The following is a 19,958-nucleotide window of genomic DNA, read 5'->3' on the forward strand; positions in this document are numbered from 1 at the left end:
TCTAAGTCCTCTGGAAAACTAGTAAGTGGGCTTTAACTACCTACCGAGCCGTCTCTCCAGCCTCTAGATTTTCCTTCTTATCTTGCAGTGGTCACTTATCCGGGCTCACAGAGGGTGTTCCTTTTTGTCTTATCATATGTGATGCTCTTCAAAGGAGATTTCCATTGGGCGAGAAGCAGCTGTGTCTCACACTGGGCTCCTACTTTAAGGCAGGCTTAACAGGACAAAGGGGAGCATTGCCATCCCGTGCACTGCTGAGAGCCCTTGCTTGGTACCTTTATACTTTGTTTAAGCACTGTTGACACTGGCCTCTGTGGGTTGAGGGTCTACCCTTGCCTGCACTCAAGATTGCTTGTATTCACACCTCACATTCCCCGAGAAGATGTTCTGATATCTAAATGAATATTGAGCACACATAGACTCTATAATAACAAGCTATTAGATAAATTTAAAAGTTTTTTGAGCAAGCCATGGTGGTGCATGACTGTAATCTCAACACTTGGGAGATGGAGGCCAGTCTATGCCACATATCAAATTCCAGGCCCTTTGGTTCTCAACACACACACACACACACACACACACACACACACACCAATACAAAACCCAAAGCAAAGCATTTGCACTGGTCTGAAATATGACATTAGTGTGAGGCAAAGGTGTCCTGAGGTCAGGACAAGTGTGATGAAATGGTGAACTTTCACACTAGGTGTTTCTGAAGAGCACTGTATTTGGTTTTATTTCAAATGTATTCAATAGGATGGCTCATAAAAGTGGAGAGAGATACTTGCCTCAGGCCACAGCTGGATGGAAACAGAAATAGAGTGACTGCTTTGCCTCCCTACCCATGGTCCATCCACACAAGACATATGTGGGATGCTCCGGGTGAAGACAGATGGAAAAAGGTCACCAATAAAGCCCAGCCGACGTATGGACACTCCATGTGACATGAAGAGTCATGTGGGATCCACAGATGCAGGGCAGCGCTTTAGAGGATGCCACCCAGATGCCTAAAGCGTTAGATAAAGACAAGTTATCTAAGGTCAAAAGAGAAATCAAAATGATCTGACAGCCTGGTCAGGAGGCCGAGACTGAGGCTGGGGCTGTAGGATCTTAAGTTCAAGGCTAGGCTGGAGAGTTTAGTGAGTCCCTGTTTCAAAATATAAGAAAGGGCTGAGGATACAGCTCAGTAGTAGAGTACTTGTCCTATCTGCACGAATCCCTAGGTTCACTCTCCAGGGCTGCATCAGGCAAAAGCACGGGATAAATGCACGGCTCCCCGGAGAAGAAGGGGCTCCAATCTCCGGGTTCTCACTGTGGAGATTAGCCAGCAGTCAGGCTTGCTGGGCTCCATCCTCCTGCCGTTAGCTAAGAGGTCCACTTTCTCCCTCCCTCCCACTGTCTCATGGTCTTCCTCCTAACTGTGAGCTCATGCTGTAATTTTTCCTCACTACTTTGCATGTCCATAGCCTGTAGTATTCCTTTCAGAGATCAGTCATCAGGGAGGTCAGGATGAAATATAGGTGGCAGGTATTACTGGGTGCCTATTGTATAGCAAGAAAGACAGAAGATTAACTGAGCTGGGAAAACAGGCCATTTTTGAAAGCTAAAAACAACAGAGCCTTTATTTTGATAACATGTATTGCGCTTTTAAAGCCCCTGAGACTGTGTACGCACTGTGGCTTACTAGTGCTTTGTTGAGCCAAGATTTTACTCTTGTTTAGGTTGACTGGGAACTCACTATGCAGTCCAGGCTGGTCTCAAACTCATGGTAATCCTCCTGCCTTAGCCTTCTGAGTGCTGGCATGAACTCTTGTATCTAGTTTCTTTTGAAAAAATTCTCAACGCTAGCCTAGGTCTAATAGAATCAAGGTGTTTAATTAATATATATTGGCCAAATAAATGGTGGAAATTAAAAGTGACTGAGTCTCTGCAATACTTTAAACCCCACTAAGAAACTGGACTCATTTAAAGCTTGTAATAAATGATTTAGTTAAAGAGAGAAGACACTATTTACTCTTTGTCTATGGGGCTCTTATCAGTGTATGGAAGTCCCAGTTCTAACCTGCAGTGTGTCTAAGTCTTTGGGCTTCCTAGTGGTCCCTGTGGAAGCTGGGGAACACGAGATTGGATTAATATTCCTTTCATTGGGAAGCAGACTGTGTTGGCAAGTTGAACTATCAGAATCTTGTCCTTTGTGGAAATTTACAAGGAGTCTTCAATAATATTTCTGTCTTTTGGCATGAAAATAGCAACTGTCAGTAGTTTTTAAGATATGATCACCAAAGGTGGTTCCCTTCATTGACCCATGCCTGGCCTTGGGAGAATGTGAAGTTGCTTCAGAAGGCACCCCATTCTAAGTGGTTGTTTTCCAAGCTAGCTTTGTAATATAAGGGTCACAGGTTCTTAAAGGGCTCTAGCTCATTGTTCCCTGCACATCTGTGAGCCCCTTTCAAGTGAAGGTCTTAGGGACTGATTTTCCTCTTTGACACAAGGGCAATGTTGCTGATTTAGAAGACCTGTTGGAAAGCTGAGATGAAACACTTACATATAGTTTTCTACAATTGGAAGAGGCATATGACATCCACCCCATAAACCTTGGCTTCCAAAACCATTTATTTTCCATGACAAATGAAAGAAAAGGCACAGATCTGTAGCTGAAGCTGCCAGTTGCTAAATTTAAGTGTATCAGTTCATATATGTATGACTGAAATCCAAGCAACTTCTCCTTAAAGACACCCTCAATATCCTTTGCTATAAGAAGTTTCCAGATTATAAAGTCATGCCTGTCTCCCTAACTCAGCCCTTGTATTCATTTATAATCAAAGCTGCCTTTTCCTTGAATGCCGTCCATTTTAGTAATTGGAACCAAGTGTGTGCTTCTCAATGCTCAGGTCTCTAGAGGGCTCAAGCAAGAGGAATAGAGATCACAAGCAGCAAGTTGTAGGATGCAGGTGATCAGGATAATGAGTAATAATGTACAATAGCTGCTTTTAGAGATGAAATCCTTATTGTCTTTCCTACTAAAACATGTATATAATGTGAGGAGAGCTATTTGGTATTTCAAAGCCTTAAATTTTAGGGTTATGGTGAACATTTAAGATTATTTTCTAGTATATGTTAAAACTATATACAAATATTCAAACATGACTTCTTTAACTGTATACTGTTACCATTATAATATTTTAAAAACTAGTTATGATTTTAGTCACACACATCTTGCTTTTGTAAAAATTCTGATGTTTATGGATGATATTCAGCGATCAAGGACGTGCTCTTTGAACCAGCGATGCTTCGTTTTGACTGTAGATGGCAACCTGGCTCTAGCTTTCCTTTCCTTTTTCCTTGACTCTGTTTCTCTCTGTAACAGTAAAGCTTAATAATTCAGGCAGAGCAGTGACATATTTCTTCAGGGAAACAAATCCCATTTTCTTTTGTAGCCGAGATGCAAAGTAAGATTGGTGAGTGATTGATGAAGGGGGGGTTGCGAAGTGTTTTCAGTGCTGCTGTGAGATCAGCCTCCACCACACAGCTGGCTGTCCCTGTCCTTGTGGCGCCTGGAGAGACGTTTTAGAGGTGTTAACTAGCTATCCTCATCACTGTGAGGGGAAACATAATGATGATTGTTTTGGAGCAGCATTTTGGATGCCTGGTTCTATTCATTGTTATTATTAATAGTGGATAACTGAAAAAACATAGTAATTTAGTTAGAAATACCAGAAAAGACTGCAAAGAAAGGAGCCTATACTGTTATGGTGTACATTAGCATGATAACAAAAAGTACTTTTAAAAGCAAAGTATTAGTGCGAAACGAAACGAAAGGCAAAGGTTATCTTCTTCTGGAGGATTGTGGTTCTCCAGGGCACATGTGCATGTTTGTATGTGTGTGTGCACACATGGCTACTCTTCTAGCTATATTATTATGCTTTGTTCCATGATAGTTTCATTCCTGGAATTGGCTAATTGTGTATTTAGACTCCCGACAAGGGTAGCCACAGCATTGGTAGCATGACTGCCCTTGAACAGCTTGCTCTTGAGCTTCCTAATACCTACAGTCTGCGCACCGTTTGTCTGTGTCACCACAAGCAGGAAGAGCTGCAGCAATCCATTCTCAAAAACCCCATCACGTGAGCCAGGGCCCGAGTGTCAATCATGATCCAGCTTACGCACTTGCACGTCCTCTGTCACAAGAAACGCTGGAAAAACCCTGAAGCACATTTGGAAGACACACTTTCCAGACTGAAAGGGCATCGTGTAACCAGAAGGTGCACACGGGAGGGCTCTGAGGTGATCTGGGCCTGTCTCATAACTGAAGTAATACGATTTGCTGGTAGCTCTTGCTACCCTACTCATTGGACAAATGGGAGATACATGTTTTCTGTTCCTCCAATGATCGATGGGCCAAAGTCTATTTCATTAAATACCAGCTTCTTAAAAGACTGGGCATTTGCTTATCCCACTGCTCAGAGGGTCAACACATTGCACAATAGTTTTCTACTATAGTCAGAGGCTGCTAGCTTCTTGCATATTTCATTGTATAATTCAACATCTCTTAACGACATGAGTTTTGGAGTATGTACATTGTTATTGACTTTAGTGGTGAGATACCAGTGAATATATGTAAGCAATGTAACACGTCATTCTGTTTTCATTCTGAGGGTAGAATCCGAGACTTTGCATGTGGCCAGCCTGTGCTCTAACACTGAGCCACACCTCAGCCTTCAGTGTTTTTTTCAGAAAAGTGTTCACTTCATAGCTTGCTGTCTTACTAATGTGAGTTATAGCTGATGTTGGGCTGAAACTTCTAGGAAATTCTGTTAGTGGTTAATGTTTGTGGTCCAGAGTTGGGATACTATACTAATTATTTCTCCCTTCCTCCCTCCCTCCTTCCCTCCCTCCTTCACTCCCTCCCTCCCTCTCTTCCTCTCTTCCTTTCATTCTCCCTTCCTCCTTCCTTTAGTCTCTCTTTCTTTCCTTCCTCCCTCCCTTCCTGTTTATATTTACCTACATGTGTACATGTATATATAATGCATGTGTGCCTGGTACCAGTGCAGGCCAGAAAAGGGCACTGGATCTTCTGGAACTAGAGTTAGGGGCAGTCATGAGTCACTTTTTTGTGCTAGGTACTGAACGCAGTCCCATTAGGAGCAACTAGTGCTCTTAACTGCTAAGCCACTTGGGCTTATTTTGCATACACAATTTTAAAGCACAGGGATGTGGGGCATGTTAGAGGAACAGAACTGACAGAGAGAGGGAGGGAGGGAAAAAGAAAGAGAGAGAGAGTATGTGTGTGTGCATGTATGATTTATTAGAATGCATTTTAGTCTGTAATCCTGTTTGTCTAACAGTGGCTGTCCAAGAATGGAGGTGTCCAGTCCGTGAGTCCGGATGTCTCAGAGGGCCTCAGTGTACTCTAGATACCATCAAGGGAATGAACTAAGAGAATGAAGCCAAGCAGGCCAAAAGCAAGAACTTCCTTCTATGTTCTTTATACAGGCTGCCACAGGAAGGTGTGGCCCAGGTTTAAAGTGGATTTTCTTACCACAGAATATTCAGATTTAGGGGGTGGGTCTTTTCAACTCAAACAATTCAATCAAGAAAAATGTGTCACAGGTGTACCCAGCCACTTGGGTTCCAGTTAATTCCAGCTGTAGTCCAGTTGACAACCAAGAGCAGCCATCACAGGCCGCGGGCAACACTGAGTCTACAGTCAGCAAGCAGGAAGCTGCTGTGTAGCTCACTTCCTCCTCCTTACTCAGTCTGGAGCACACCACAGAATGATGCTGCCTACTGAGTCCTCTCAGCACATGTGAAGCCTCTCTGGAAACTCCATCAAAGGACCCCAGGCATGTGTTTTCTGTGTGATTACAAAGCCAGGCAAGTTCATGGTGAGGATTAAGCATCACAACTTCCCTCACCATAAAGGAGAAGAATGGGAGGTGTTGGACTGCATAGGGATTCTCTTTCTTTCTTTTTATTTATTCTTTTCTCACAGGATACATCCTGACTACAATCTCCCTTCCCTCCACTCCTCCCAGCCCCTACCTGTCCTCTCCCCCAGGTCCACTGCTCCTGTTTCCTACAGAAAAAAACTGGGCTTTTCAGTGATATTAACTGGAAAATCACATAACAAAAATGTAACAAATCTAGGCACAAACCCTCATATCCAAGCTGGATGAGACAATTCAGTAGACAAAAAAGAATTTCAAGAGCAGGCAAAGGGTCAGATGTTAGAACTCCCACCCGAAGCTAAACAACCACAGCATGTATGCAGAGGACCTAGCACAGACCCATGCAGGATCTGTGATTGCTGCTTCGGTCTCTGTGAACCCCTGTGAACTCTGCTTAGTTGATTCTGTGGGCGATGTTCTCCTGGTGTCCTTGACCCCTCTGGCTCCAACAATCCTTTCTCCCTCTCTCCCATGGGGTCCCCTGAGCTCTGCATGATGTTCGAGTGTGGTTCTCTGCATCTGCTTCCAGCAGCTGCCAGAGGAAGTCTCTCTGATGGTAACTGGGCTAGGCACCAATCTACACAAGGATTTTCAAACCTTTGCAAAGTAGATTTCAAGAATTCATTTTAAGTAGGTATTTTGGGACTCAGATGATATTATGCATATATGTATTTTATAAATCTCAATGTGATTGTATTGTTCAACTCAGTCATTGTGTTGAACAGGTGGCAGATGAGATACCCACAAGTGCAAGGGTGTTTTCAGTAGAAAATGAAGCAGAAATACCATTCCAGAAAAGCCCAGAACTCATTCTATCCTACTATGTATAGATCAAGAACATCTTGACCCAAAGGCGGCAAGAAGGAGAATCTCTCCTATAGGCAGCCATGGGACAATCCTATTGAAAGCATCACATGCTATGGTGCTTAACCTAGGCAGCAGGTCAGTGCTGGATACTGTTCTGATGTTTTACAAGCTAAGTTTTCAAGTTCTTAGTGTAACAGTTCCCTAGCCCAGCCTGGGAACAGGGAAGGAAGGAGAAAGCAGTTTATCCAGAGTCCAAGGCAGTGCAGTAGCCAAAAGTTCTTGAAATGCCTGGGCTGGGGGCTGGTGAGATGGCTCAGCAGGTAAGAGCACCCGACTGCTCTTCCAAAGGTCCTGAGTTCAAATCCCAGCAACCACATGGTGGCTCACAACCATCCATAATGAGATCTGATTCCCTCTTCTGGTGTGTCTGAAGACAGCTACAGTGTACTTACATATAATAAATAAATAAATCTTAAAAAAAAAGAAAGAAATGCCTGGGCTGAGCGCAGCAGGCTTGGAGGTGGACATTCCTATGTGAATACCTGCAGCCGGTCTCTGGGAGGAATGAGAGATGCGGTGGCCAGTCTTCCTTCAGGGCTGTGTGTTGATGTCTCACATTCTGCAGAGGCCTCATCTTCCTGGCTCTTCACTCCAGTGTCTCCTTTTCCAGTTGTGAGTGGGGAGGAGTCATTGCAGCCCTTTTTCTTCCTTAATCCGATGTCACAGTGGCTCTCCTCTGATCTTACACAGACCAGCCAGGGACAGAGTCCATCTTCAGCCTTCAGGGAATGCTGGAATAGATGCTACCTCTGAGGCTGACCTCTAGTTCATGCATCTATGTATCACATGACCAGACTTAGTTACTTTTTTTTTTTTTTTTTTTTTTTTTAATGCATAGAGTATCATTGTGTAGCCCATGCTAACCTGGACTTTTTGTATAACCTGGGCTGGCCTCTAACTTGTGGTAATCCTCTTGTCCCAGCCTTGTAAGTGCTGTTATGACAGGCATGAGCTGCCACCCCAGCTGTCCTTACTCATTCATTATGCAGTTTTGTGAACACCCTAGATCTCCCACACATTGGGTGCAAGCTCTCCTCATGTCTTTAGGTGTAGGAGTCCTATCCATTTCTAGATGCTGCTGCTTCACTTGTAAGCATCCCTGATGCCCGCTGGGTACCACATGCTGAGCTACTCCCCCCCCCCCCCCCCCCCCGGCAGCTGCATTTTCTTTCCTTGGTACCAATTGCTCTGAATTTATTGCTTTACTTCAATGGTGACAATTTTGACTTTATGCACAAGTTTTCCTTGGTGAAGAAGAACCAATTTCTCTTTTTCATTTCAATGGTCAAATTCCTTCTGCAACCTATAAATGCCAGCACATGTTTTGCCATGCAAATATTGATTTTTTTTCCTTGTTGGTATGAAGTCTTTTCTTGGGCCTTGGTGTCTATCCTGTATGTATAAAAAGGAACAGCATCCTGAGAGCAGCAAAGGTCTCCCTGCCCGGCGCACATTCACAACGGTGTTGGGGAGACTCCACAGTGCTGGTTGCTACTATAAGACAGGGCAGAGATGTTTCTCCCCACATACAACATGCTGGCTTTTCTGGGACTGTGGCCTACTTTACATCTCACTCTATTTTTGTTCTTCTCCGCTGCCCTAGTTGTTTTCGGCCTAAGATAGAACCTTTATTGGAGATCAGCATGCTGTGTGCTACCACAGAGGGGAGAAAGATAAAGATAAAATATCTATAAAGACCTTCTGAGCATCCTAAATTTAGAGGCTTTTCCACTTCTTTCTATTCTATACATTTGGATGGTAATTCAAAATTGGTCCGATTTCACTCCCTTTAAAGACTGCCACATCCCACTGTGGGATGGGTGCCCTCACTGTACAAGTTCACAGCTCACTAAAGGCTGCCACGTTCCACTGTGGGACAGGGGCCCTCACACTAGAAGACCACAGCTCGCTGTAGCTGGGTCCTCACAGGCACCACTTTGCTTCACAGCAAGAAAGCACACAGAGAAGTCATTTTCCAAAGGGGATTGGTGCCACAGGACAGAAAGAAGATGCTTCCACATTTATCCCAAGGACAGGTCCTGAGGCTGCAGCCCCTCAGGGTGGTGACTGACATCCCTCTAGCCTACTGCACAGAGTGGATGGGCAGGTCCTAAGAGGAATCTCTTAACCAGGTCATTTCCTAATGTGGAGCTTGGGGTGCAGACATTCAAAGACTTTTGATAGATGTTTGTAACAATAACAGTTTGATGCTCAAAAGTATAAATTTGGGAAATGGGTTATACAAGTTTAAACCACATTTTCTAGTAAAATATTGTGAAGTCTTTGCAGGCATGCATGCATGTGTATGTGTGTATGTATACTATGCATGTGTGTGGTATGTGTGCACTGTATGTGTATGTTCGTGTGCGAGTGTGTGTGTGTGTGTACATCCTGCTGCACATGCATGCAGAGACGAAAGGAGGACATTGGGTGTCTTGCTCTTTCACACTTTGCCTTATTCCCTGAGACAGAGTCTCTCAGTAAACTTGTAACCAGGCTGTTGGCCAACAGTACTCAGCAATCCTTAGTTGGCGCCTCCGAGTGCTGGGGTTGCAGGTGCCCACGGCCACATCTGGCTTTTTATGTGGCTTTTGAGGATAAGAACGAAGATCCTCATGCTTGCACAGCAAAGCAGCAAAGCTCTCCTCCCTACTAAGCTCCTCCTGCTCGTTCTCTCTCTCAGAGCTTTAGTCGCATAAATACTCCATGCTTGCTTCCCCCCTCTTCTTTTTGTCCCTCTTTCCTCCTTCCCTGTCTCCCCCTTTCCCCTTCTCTCTTTCTTGCCTTTCTTCTCTTTCCCTTTCTCCCTCCTCCCACCCCTCTCTCCCTTTTCCTTCTTATTTTGGAGATAGGCTTTTACTATGCAGTGCAGGCGGACCTCAAACTCACCATCCTCCTGCCTCAGCCTCCTCCTTCTTGTTCTCTGTCCCGCGTCCCTCCCCTCCCCCCTCCCACCCTTTATGGGTCCTGTTTCCACCCGGAGAAGAATCAGGGCACATACACAGGTTTTGCGGCAGAGGAGAATCCATGGGGAGCTGCCTGTGCAATTCTGATCAGCGCTATGAGCATCCTGACTAACATTTCTGGGTGCTTATGTGCTGAGGCTCCCATGTCAGGTGTGCAGTCTCATTGGAGCTTACAGCTGCTGGATGAGGCACATGTAGTTATTGCTGCCGTTATCCCATTTTATTGATAAAGAAGCTGAAGTGCTGAAGTGTTAGAAAGCTCGCTTGTGACTCCTCAGTGCTGCTCACTGGCAAGGCTGTCGTTAGGACACAGGACTGTGCTCCAGTGTCCCACAGATCATTATGTAGTTCATTAACTCACGATGGCATGCACACACAGGAACCAGAATAGTGTTTATTAATGACAGAAAAAATAAAGTAAAAAACATAGTATGTATTTGACAGCCCTTGTATTCTGCACACGTTGAAGAATTATAACATGAGGCCAGGCTGCGGTTGATTCTGTCCCCTGCCTCATCAAATCTGTGTTCCCTTAATGATAATAAAGAAATTCAGTGGGATTTCACAGCAGGAAAAAAGTATGTTATCCATACTGAAAAAGATAATACATATGAGGTCAAGATGAAAACTTGCTGTGTGCCTGCCTTGTGTGTGCACGAGTGTGTGTGCGCGTGCATGCATGTGCGCACACGGGTGCACGGGCGTGCATTCCATAATGCATATCTGAAGGTTCTCCCCTGGGGGCCAGGATCAAACCGTCTCACTGCCCCATTAACCTGTCTTATGGAAATCAGGGCTCTAAACACCCTTCTTCTTCTGCGCCTCTTTTAATCAACTATGTTTATTAAATTTTTGTTAACTTGCGTGATTTGACGTCCCCGTGAGATGCTGCGGTTCAGTGTTAGTCTTACTGGTTATTTCTGGCACTTGGTAGAGGTCATAACCTCAGAAGTTCACATCTTTCAATCATGAAGTAGTTTTCTGTATTATTTATATATTTTGTTTCTTATGATACCAATAATTTTCTCTACTGTGTGTATATTTTTTTTCAGGTTTTGATGGGAAGCAAACCTTTTGGGTGGTTTAGTTTTTATTATTTTATTATTTTAATTTTTATTTTATTTTGTCCCATCTTCTAGTCTTACGTCTCTTGTTCGTTTGCTCCAAGTTGTAGAAAAATGCTTCAGATTTCAATGTCTTTAAGATCCAAGTGTCTCCCAATTTGTTTGTTAACCAATCATGTTTTTTGGTTCCCTAGACCGATTTTGTGTTCTTAGAATTAAAAAAGTAAAGTTAAAATTTTATCCTACTCCCCTTTCCCTCCCACTTTTATTTGTTTACTTTTTATTAGTTAAGTCTGCGAGCGCGACAGCATTCCATGGGTTCTGTGTCCACTGGGCTTTGCAGAGGCTGCACTGGACCGCAGCATGAACCCGCCACTGTTTCCGTGTCTCTAAGTTTATTTCCCCGGATCTCTCTCTTGTTCTGTTTACCTGCAGGAGTCACCATGCTGCTCTTCTTTGCTTTATAAACATAAGCATGTTTCTTGACTGGCTAGAGTTCAGTCTCATCTTGGGCATGAATGCCTTCGATTGTAAGAAGAGCCGGGCGCTTTCTTTGGTTCCAGCGACCTTGCTGATAGCCAGCAAGGATGGATGATCTTACACCACAGCCTGAATTCTCCTTGTCTTGAGTCTTCTCAAAAGTTCTGTTTATATGTATGTATGTATGTTTGCATGTGTGATGTATGTGTTTGGATATGTAATGTGTGTGTTTGCATGTGTAATGTGTGTGTGTGTGTGTGCACGTGTAATGTGTATCAGCCTCAGTTATGACAGATGCTTTACTCAAATCCCTGCTGAGCCTGGCAGCCTGTTCACCTCAGAGTGAGTCACTATAAGGTGGGCTCCAATGCCCTGTGCCTCAGTGGCGACTGTTAGCTGGACAGAGTTGGTCACATCAGGAAGTAATTGTAGCTTTTCAGTCACACAAATGAGTCTTTTCTTTGGGCTGGGATGATTTTCCATCCTTCTTATTTCTTATCTGTGGGAAGGCGGTTGCCTGAGGTTGAAGCTTGGCAGCCAGATGTAGGAGGAGTCGTAGGATTTTACTGTGCAGACTGAATTTGAAGGAGCGAACCTGACTTCAGTGCGGGGCTTGCTGAAGCCCTCAGCTGGACCTCATGTCCAGTCTGGTCTCTTCCAAGTCAGAATCTCCAGTGCTTAAGAAGGCGGGGCAGGAGAGATCTGGAGACCAACTCCCGTCAGCATCCTTTCATGTGGGCCTTCTGAGCTTAGTCCTCCGCTACACCTTCCTCAGTCTCAGTGGTACCCAGGGCCTCTAATTCTGGAGCCTCTTTAGAGTTCTGCAATATGCTTTTAATTAATTGGCTTTTCCACATGTTTCTCTACCACAGTTATCATGGTTGCAAATTCTTTATTTTTTCTTTTTCTATTTCCTTATACATTCTTATGTGTGTGGCCATGTGCACATAGGTGTGCATGTGTCTCTTCTCAAGCACACACATCAAAACATCACTGTCTAAGAAGGTGTAGAAAAGAAGTCAACTCCTCTATTACGTCATGAGGTATGCTTGTTAAAGTGATGTCAGGAGGTGACATCACTGCCACTGAAGGTTGAAATGGGAGAAAAGGGGAGCAAAGAAAGAGACTGAGTACAGGTGTAGAAGTATGCGCCTTCGTGGCATACTCTGGAAATACTGGCGTATGGGCAGGACAGTGAGATGTGTAATAGGGTCATACTGCTGCTGCTGACCATCTGAACCATTGTTCACACACACTGTTCCTCAAATGAATAAGGAGATTATCATCCAGAGGCTGTACCTAGGAGACTGGGTTTGAAGAGCTCAGATGACTCTTCCAGGGTTAGGAAGAGTATGTTTTGTGGGGATGGAATCATAGCTCAACCCTGCATGGTCCGTGGTTTGTTCTGTCAGGTGGATTCAGTGACAAGGACAGGTTTTAGGTGTGAACCTCAGGAGGCTTTGGAAGGGATAGAGCATCCTCGCAGGGTTTGTGAGAGATGGTCTATGGTAGATTGTGTAGGTTCTGGATGGGGGAATGACTTAGAGATTTGGAGATCTAGCAGCTGAGTGTTAAATAAGAAGCCAAAGGAAGGTCGGTGATGAAGACAAATTTTCTGACAGTAACGTGGACAAAGAGAAGGCTTGCTCAGTCTAGAGCTGATAGGGTGATTATAACATGCAATTTGTGTGAGACCATAAGCAGAACCCAGAATGAGGATCGCGAAGTATTTGGCATGTATAATGGTTGAGTTGACTGGTGCCATTAAGTCTCAGGAAACTTGCCCATAAGGAGAGGCAGACTGCTAAAGGGTTCTATGGTACTTGTGAGCTGTGTGTGGATCTGCTGGAACCTGGAAAGCTTCCCTTGTAGATGTGGATCTGAGGGTATTCAGATAACAGGGGGTAGAGCCACAATGGAGGAGATGATGCCCCATAGAGAACCCAGAGAAGAGAAGGGTCATTACTGACTCAAGCAGCCCTTATGCTTCATGTTGCCTCATTTGTTTTTATTAAAACATACCAAGAGGTAGGCAGTGATTATGATGTTCATTTTACAGAACTGAGGGTTAAAGTATAGAAAGGGTTAACCTCTTGTTGTCAGCCACAAGGTGTATGACATTTAATAAGTGACAGCTATTGCATCCCCAAGATATTGCATCAAGTGAACCAGGGCCTTATAATTCCAGTTGCCCACATGGTTATAGCGTGCAAAGCTTACACCTGCTGGAGTTAGTCTGTGTATGCTCTATATAGAGGCCCTGTGATCGTGTTCTTGGGGGAGGGAACAGAGAGGCGTTCTTTAGTTTCCATATCTTACATACTGCCAGTGCAGTTATGCACACAGGGTCCATCCTTAGATGACACCCACTTTGGGTACATAACGTCTAATGTTGAAAGGATCTGATGTCCAAGGCAGCGCAGAGGCTGACCTCCCCATAACAGCAGTGTCTTAAAGAGCTGTGTGAGGAGATGGCACTGTGGATCCAGAAATGATTCTTCTGGGTGTGAGGTAAAAATTTTGTTCTCTCATAATGAGTGGCTGCCAAAAAGATCTAGCAAGCAGGACAGGCATGTGGCAGTCTACAGACAGACAGACGGTGTCAGATTAGACCAAAGCAGCATTAGAAACAAAAAGGGACAATGGACATTTTCATACATACAAGAATTATATCATTCATCCTTCACTGGTCCAAAAGTTCTTGATAATTGAGTCTGTCTTTGGAATAAGTGATGAGGGCTGCCATTGTTCTGGATGCCATAGAGACCTTCCTCTGGGGACAGGAAGCTTGAAGGAGTGACAGGCAGAGTTACTGACAGATGACGTCCATGCATGCTTTACCTGGCACCCCGACATGTCTGAGGTTTATCACAGTTTCAGTTGCAGTATTTGCCATGATGGAGTTGAACACCTGCACGTCACTCTGTAACTTTCAGATGAGTGAGTTTGCCACTTAGGACGTTTTGTTTTTGAGAGTGAGTCTAAGACAGAGGGCTTAAAACACAAAACCAAACCAAACCAAAGCAAACCAAACCAAACCAAACCAAACCCAAACTAAACCTCCTTTATCAGGGTAGATGGATGCTGCCTGCTTAATTTCTAAAACTTAGTTGGGAGAATAAACAAATTCCTTTTAGATTTTATTGTCAGGTTCACCCCGAGGTTATAACTTTGAAGCACAATTATTGCTACTTAGCATTTTCATAATAATGGATCTGCAGTAAAATGAATGAGAACACCTGTACAGAGTGGAGAGAGGCTTGAGAAAGCCACAATACCTCTGGCTATATCAAAATGCCTGGCAAAAAAACGATTTAGCAAAGGAAGGGTTTATTTGAGCTCACTCTTTAAGAAGCAATGTGGTTTATCATGATAGGGAAGGCACAACATCTGGAGTAAGAAGCAGAGAGTAGACAGGAGTTGTGGCCAGGCTCACATCTGTCACCAAAGATGCTCTCTGAAGGTTCCACCCCGGTTCAAAACAGCCATCATCTGGGGACCAAGTTTTCAAGGTTGTTGGGTCACATAGAATTCAAACCACACTGTGTTTCATGGATTTATTCCCCCTCCCTTCTAAGACAAGTTGTCCCTTTAATCTGACCCTAACAGCTGAACCCTGAAGACTGATGACAGAATTAAAGAAAGCAGTACGATCAGAGAAAAGGAGGGGCCAGCAAGAGGGTCCAACCGACCCCATTTCTCATTCTATTGTCATTTTCTCATGGAGTGTAACACTGAGCCATACTTGTTAGTGGCAGGTAGGTGTGGTCCAGGGAGAACTCTCAGGCCCTGAAATGCTCTGGACCACACCGAAAGGCAGGCGGCTGCTGACTGGGGATTGGGATTTAGCTGGGGAAGAAGTCCTGGGCACATAATTAGGAGGAAAACAAAAAAGGAATGGGTCTAATTTCAGTATTTAAATCTCAAATGCGTTTTAAACCAAGAGTAGTTAAATGTTAATTAAGCCTCCAAATTAGAATAGTAATTTAATTTAATATGAGCAGGGAAGGGAAAGGTTGTTTGGAGATTTGTTTATCGAACAATGGAGATTTGCTGTAATTATCCCTTTCCCCTTCTTATTTTTTAATTTTTGAGATATTCTGTAGCTCAGACTGGCCATGAACTCATTGTGTAGCTAGCCCAGGTGTCCTCAAACTCAAGTCAATCCTCCTGCCTCTTTTTCATTTTCTTCCTCTTCCTCTTCCTATTCCTCTTGTTCCTCTTGTTGTTGTTGTGGTTGTTCTTCCTCCTCCCCCTTCCTTTTCTTGTTCTTCCTGTTCTTGTTCCTCTTCTTCCTCTTCCTTTTCCACTTCCACTTCTACTTCTTGTTCTCCCATTTTTTTTCTCCATGTAGGAAGTAAACTTGGGACCTCACACAGTGATGGGGAACAACATGGCTTACTCAGTGCCCTCTGGCTTCTTCTTGGAGTGTCTGACAGCCATTGCTTTCACTAAAGCCCTGCACACATTGCTCTCTCTAAAGCCCTGAACACAACCTTTTTAGGCGGTGGAAACTTCTTTCCAGACTCAACCCTGTTCTTTGCTTTTTATTTTAGATCAAAATCCTATTTCTAACTATGCAAAATTTCCCTCTTTGATTCCTCACAAGCATAATTATGGTTGTTATTTAACAGTTTTGTAATAATGAAAAATTAATTTAAGATGATTCATGGGACTGAGAGATGGCTCAGCAGTTAAGAGCTTGCTGCTCTGGGAGGACCTGGGTTCCATCTCAGCACCCACATGGCAGGTGACAATTGTCTGCAGCTTCAGGGAATCTGACATCCTCCTCTGGCCTCCACATGTACATATCCACATACATGCATATAGTAAAAAATGAAAATAAATCTTTAAGAAATAGTAAGGTTACCTACTCTTTAGTGCTGGGAATTGAATTAGGGCTTCATGCATACCTACCTCTGAACTCTACCCCCAGTTCTACTGTGTATTCGCCAAAAAACCCTAATGTGATCACCTAATTTAAATAATTAAAAATAATTTTGTTTTCAGTTAAAAGTATGTTTGCATTTCTGCATAAGAAATGGGACTGCTCGAGGAAGCCAGAGATGTTAGACTTTCCTGCCAGTGGACTTACAGGTGGTTTTGAACCCCTTGACATGAGTGATGGGAACCAAGCCCAGGTCCTCTGGAAGCACAAACAGCCAGCGTTCTAAATCACTGATCCATCCCTCAAGCCCCTGAGAAAACATTTTTTGCAAACTATTTGTATGCTTCAGTGACCTCTTCCAAGAACTGATTTTCCTTCCTGCACAGATATCCCCACAGGATCCCATTTCAGAGTGGTGCCTACCTGCATATGTGCATGTGGGCAGGTTGGGGCAGGCAGCAGAGGGTAGCTGCTCACTTTCTAGCTTACACTGGTTAGGTTCCCCACCCAAACTCTTTTCTAATGCATGACCCTCCTGGTCCCTGGCCACTGTGCAGTTCCCACTACCAGCGGAAGCAGCCTGGGATTTTCCATTGACCAGCTCTGCATGTAAGTGGAATTCGCCATTAGATTCTGCCTTCTTACTCTGTATTAGTTTCTCTTCTTGTTGCTGGCAAGTCGCCCCTGAAGGATGGAGGGGTTATTTTGGCTCACAGTTTAGGAAACAGTACAGCCCAGCAGGGCAGGAAGGTGTGTCAGGAGGAGTGTCGGGCAGCTTGTCAGGCCGTGTCAGATACCAGCGAGCAGAGGTCTCTTTTTTGTTCCTAGAATAATCTCTAGTTTTCTAGAATTACTGTCTTCTGTAAAGCTGCCAGGACTGAGTCAGCAAGTAGACTGAGGTAGGAATTGAGGGCTGTCCTACCAACTGATAACTCTCACTTACAGCTTCCATACCTTCTAGAGCAGCTTATCACCTGAAGACTGAGTGTTCAAATATGAGTCCATGGAAGACATTTATATACAAGTTCTGGAACTTGGCCCTCGAGGCTCTCCTGGCTTACTAACTCTTCTTTTCCTGTGAATGACTGTAGCCTTCTTTCTCCGCGTCCCCGCAATCACCCTTCCTTCATAAGCTGTGCCAGAGTGAAGGGATGAAAACCCAGGACTTCTGATGAATTTCCTTTCTTAGCATCTCCCTCTCAGTCCAGCTTCATCTTCCACCAGCTTCCTACACACACCCAGGGATACGAAAACATATTCTTGATTGGACATCTTTCCAAGGTCTCTCTTTTGTTCCTAGAATAATCTCCAGTTTTCTAGAATTACTGTCTTCGGTAAAGCTGCCAGAGTGGAGTGGTTCCCCTTTCCTGCCCCCCACAGCAGGAAGTGAATTCACAGCAACATGTTTTGAGTTGCAATAGGTGACAATGACGATGACGGTGACGATGACGATGACGATGTCTTGCTGTCCTTATCCTCTGCTCTTTGAACTCTTAAGAGCAGAAATCCCCTTCAGCATCCAGAGGTTTTACTCACTCAACCTACTTCCCCCGTTCAGTATCTAACACGTAGTTAGCTCTCTGATTGGCCAGATCCTTTCCTCTGACTCAGTGTAACAGCTGGTAGCTCTCTGAGAGTGTGCTGGGACAATGGCTGGATTTGTTCTGAATTCTGTGTAATTGTTTGTGTTAATATTAGGTATTGCAGTCTTTAGTGATGATTTCTTAATTAAGGCTAGGTTGATGAGGTTGGATTTGCCAATAGAGCATCTTGTAGCGGCTAAAGATTATCCTTGTCTCTGGCATGATGTTGATACATCCTAGTTTCAGTGTAAGCAGAGATGGTTCATTCACGTTCCGGGCAAAGTAATAGGCTAGAGAGAAGATTGCTTATTTGACTCTGGAAATCAATATTAGAACGCAGGTGCAATGGATACTTCTGTGAAGAAATAACTGAAAAATTAATCTTGTTACAACTTTATAAAAACAAGTCAGTGTGGTTGAATGGCCCTGAACTGGTGTACTACGCCACTGAGACAACAGCCTTAGGAGTGTGTCAGTAAGACACAGAGGCTATTAGACCCACACTGCGCTGATGGATGTAAGCTATTCTCCGCGGATGCTGTCTGCACTCTAGTGGATTCCTTATTATTAGAAGATTTAAAAGCCACTTTGGACTCACAGTTATTTACATCTCTAATTTCCTACATCAGATGGTGGAGCACAGCTTTAAGTAGTGGCCTTTGGAACAAAACATTATAATGGCACAAATCATCAGCCTTCTAATGAATGTTCCTCCTGTCCAAGTAGACACAGGTCACTTGGTCACTTTGCCTCACCTTTTTCATGTGTCCTGTCCTCAGCTCCAGCAAGTAGAAATGCACAGCTATCCTGAGGGGTTTCTCTTTGAGCATCTAATTGTCTATACATATGCAGGCACACATATATACAGCATATACATCAGATGATGTGTACATATACAGCAGACACTGATGAACAGTTATTTTTAAAACATAAACCTTTTATTGACATAGCACTTTTGCAAACTGCGCTTAAAGGTATCTTAAGTAGGAACCTGAATGAATGTTCACAAATGGATTGCATAGCTGTGTGTGCTCATGAGGCAATCAGGAGCCTGCCCCATCATTCTCCACCCATCTGGGCCTCAACCCAGGAAGAGAACCATGATACTGACTTAAGACATCATAGATTCACCTTTCTTGTTGGTGAACTTTGAAAACTAAGCCATAACCTGCATCATCATCCTTCTGAGAATGGGTTGCATGTTGTGGTGGTTTGAGTATGCTTGGCCCATGGGAATTGGCACTGTTAGGAGGTGTGGCCTTGTTGGACTAAGTGTGTCACCATGGGGGTGGGCTTTGTGGTCTTATGCTGAAGCTCTACTCAGGCAGAAGCGAGCCTCCTGGCTGCCTGCAGAGAGTCTCATCCTTTGGACCGAGATGTAGAGTTCTTGGTTTCTCCAGTGTCATGTCTACCTGAGTGATGCCATGCTTCCCACCATGACAATGGACCAAACCTCTGAAGCTGTAAGGCAGCCCCAATGAAATGTTTTCCTTTATAAGAGTTGCCATGGTCATGGTGACTCTTCACAGCAGTGGAAACCCTAACTAAGACACCTTGTTTCTGAGTCTTGCCCATGTCATGTTCCCTGTGTGATTATATTCCTCCATCACTCCCTCCCCAGGGACTCCTGGTTTGTTTCCAGCTGGCGCTGGAAGCATCATGCAGGTATGGATGTTTTTCTACTTTTTCTGGCAAACACACATTTTTGTTAAATTCTGGGCCATGAGATTTGCATTTCCTGTCTTTAGAAGCTTTGCCATGCCCTCCCTGTCTATAGTGTCTGGGTTAACACTGCTCCTGTCATCTGTGTGAAGCTCTCAGGAGTTGCTGCAGTCTCATTAACATTTGCTATTGGCCTGTAATTTTTTTTTTTTTTTTTTTTTTTTGTGATTCCATTGTGTGAATAATGAGATCTCATTTGGGTTTTAAGTTGTGTTTTTCTTGGTGACTAAGTAAATCAAATATGTTTACATGTGTCTTCTGGAATGGTTTTTAGTAAAGTTCTTTTTGCTTTTATTTCTGTTATGTTGTCTGCTCTTTTAAAGCAGGATTTATTCTATTTTTATTTACTTATGTGTGTGTGCTTGTATCTATGTGTTTGTGTGCACATGAGTCCAGGTACCCTTGGGGGCCTGAAGAGGACGTTGGGTCCCCCGCCCAGA

General features: G+C 44.0%; 1 protein-coding gene across 6 annotated transcripts in view; it reads left to right on the plus strand.

Annotated features, from left to right (window-relative positions):
- The window catches only part of Dcdc2a (doublecortin domain containing 2a), a 155,434-nt gene that overhangs the window by 64,336 nt on the left and 71,140 nt on the right, over positions 1–19,958 (plus strand). The window contains exon 8 of one of the 6 annotated variants that reach the window (NM_001195617.1): positions 757–1,915. The exons of the other annotated variants lie outside the window; for them this stretch is intronic. Within the exon in view, the coding sequence (NP_001182546.1) occupies positions 757–944 (188 nt within the window). The 3' untranslated portion in view covers positions 945–1,915. Of the gene's footprint in view, positions 1–756; positions 1,916–19,958 lie in introns of those variants that run through there. 6 annotated transcript variants of the gene reach the window in all.

This window comes from Mus musculus, chromosome 13 (genome assembly GCF_000001635.26).
Source record: "Mus musculus strain C57BL/6J chromosome 13, GRCm38.p6 C57BL/6J".
In the NCBI taxonomy this organism is placed as follows: domain Eukaryota; kingdom Metazoa; phylum Chordata; class Mammalia; order Rodentia; family Muridae; genus Mus; species Mus musculus.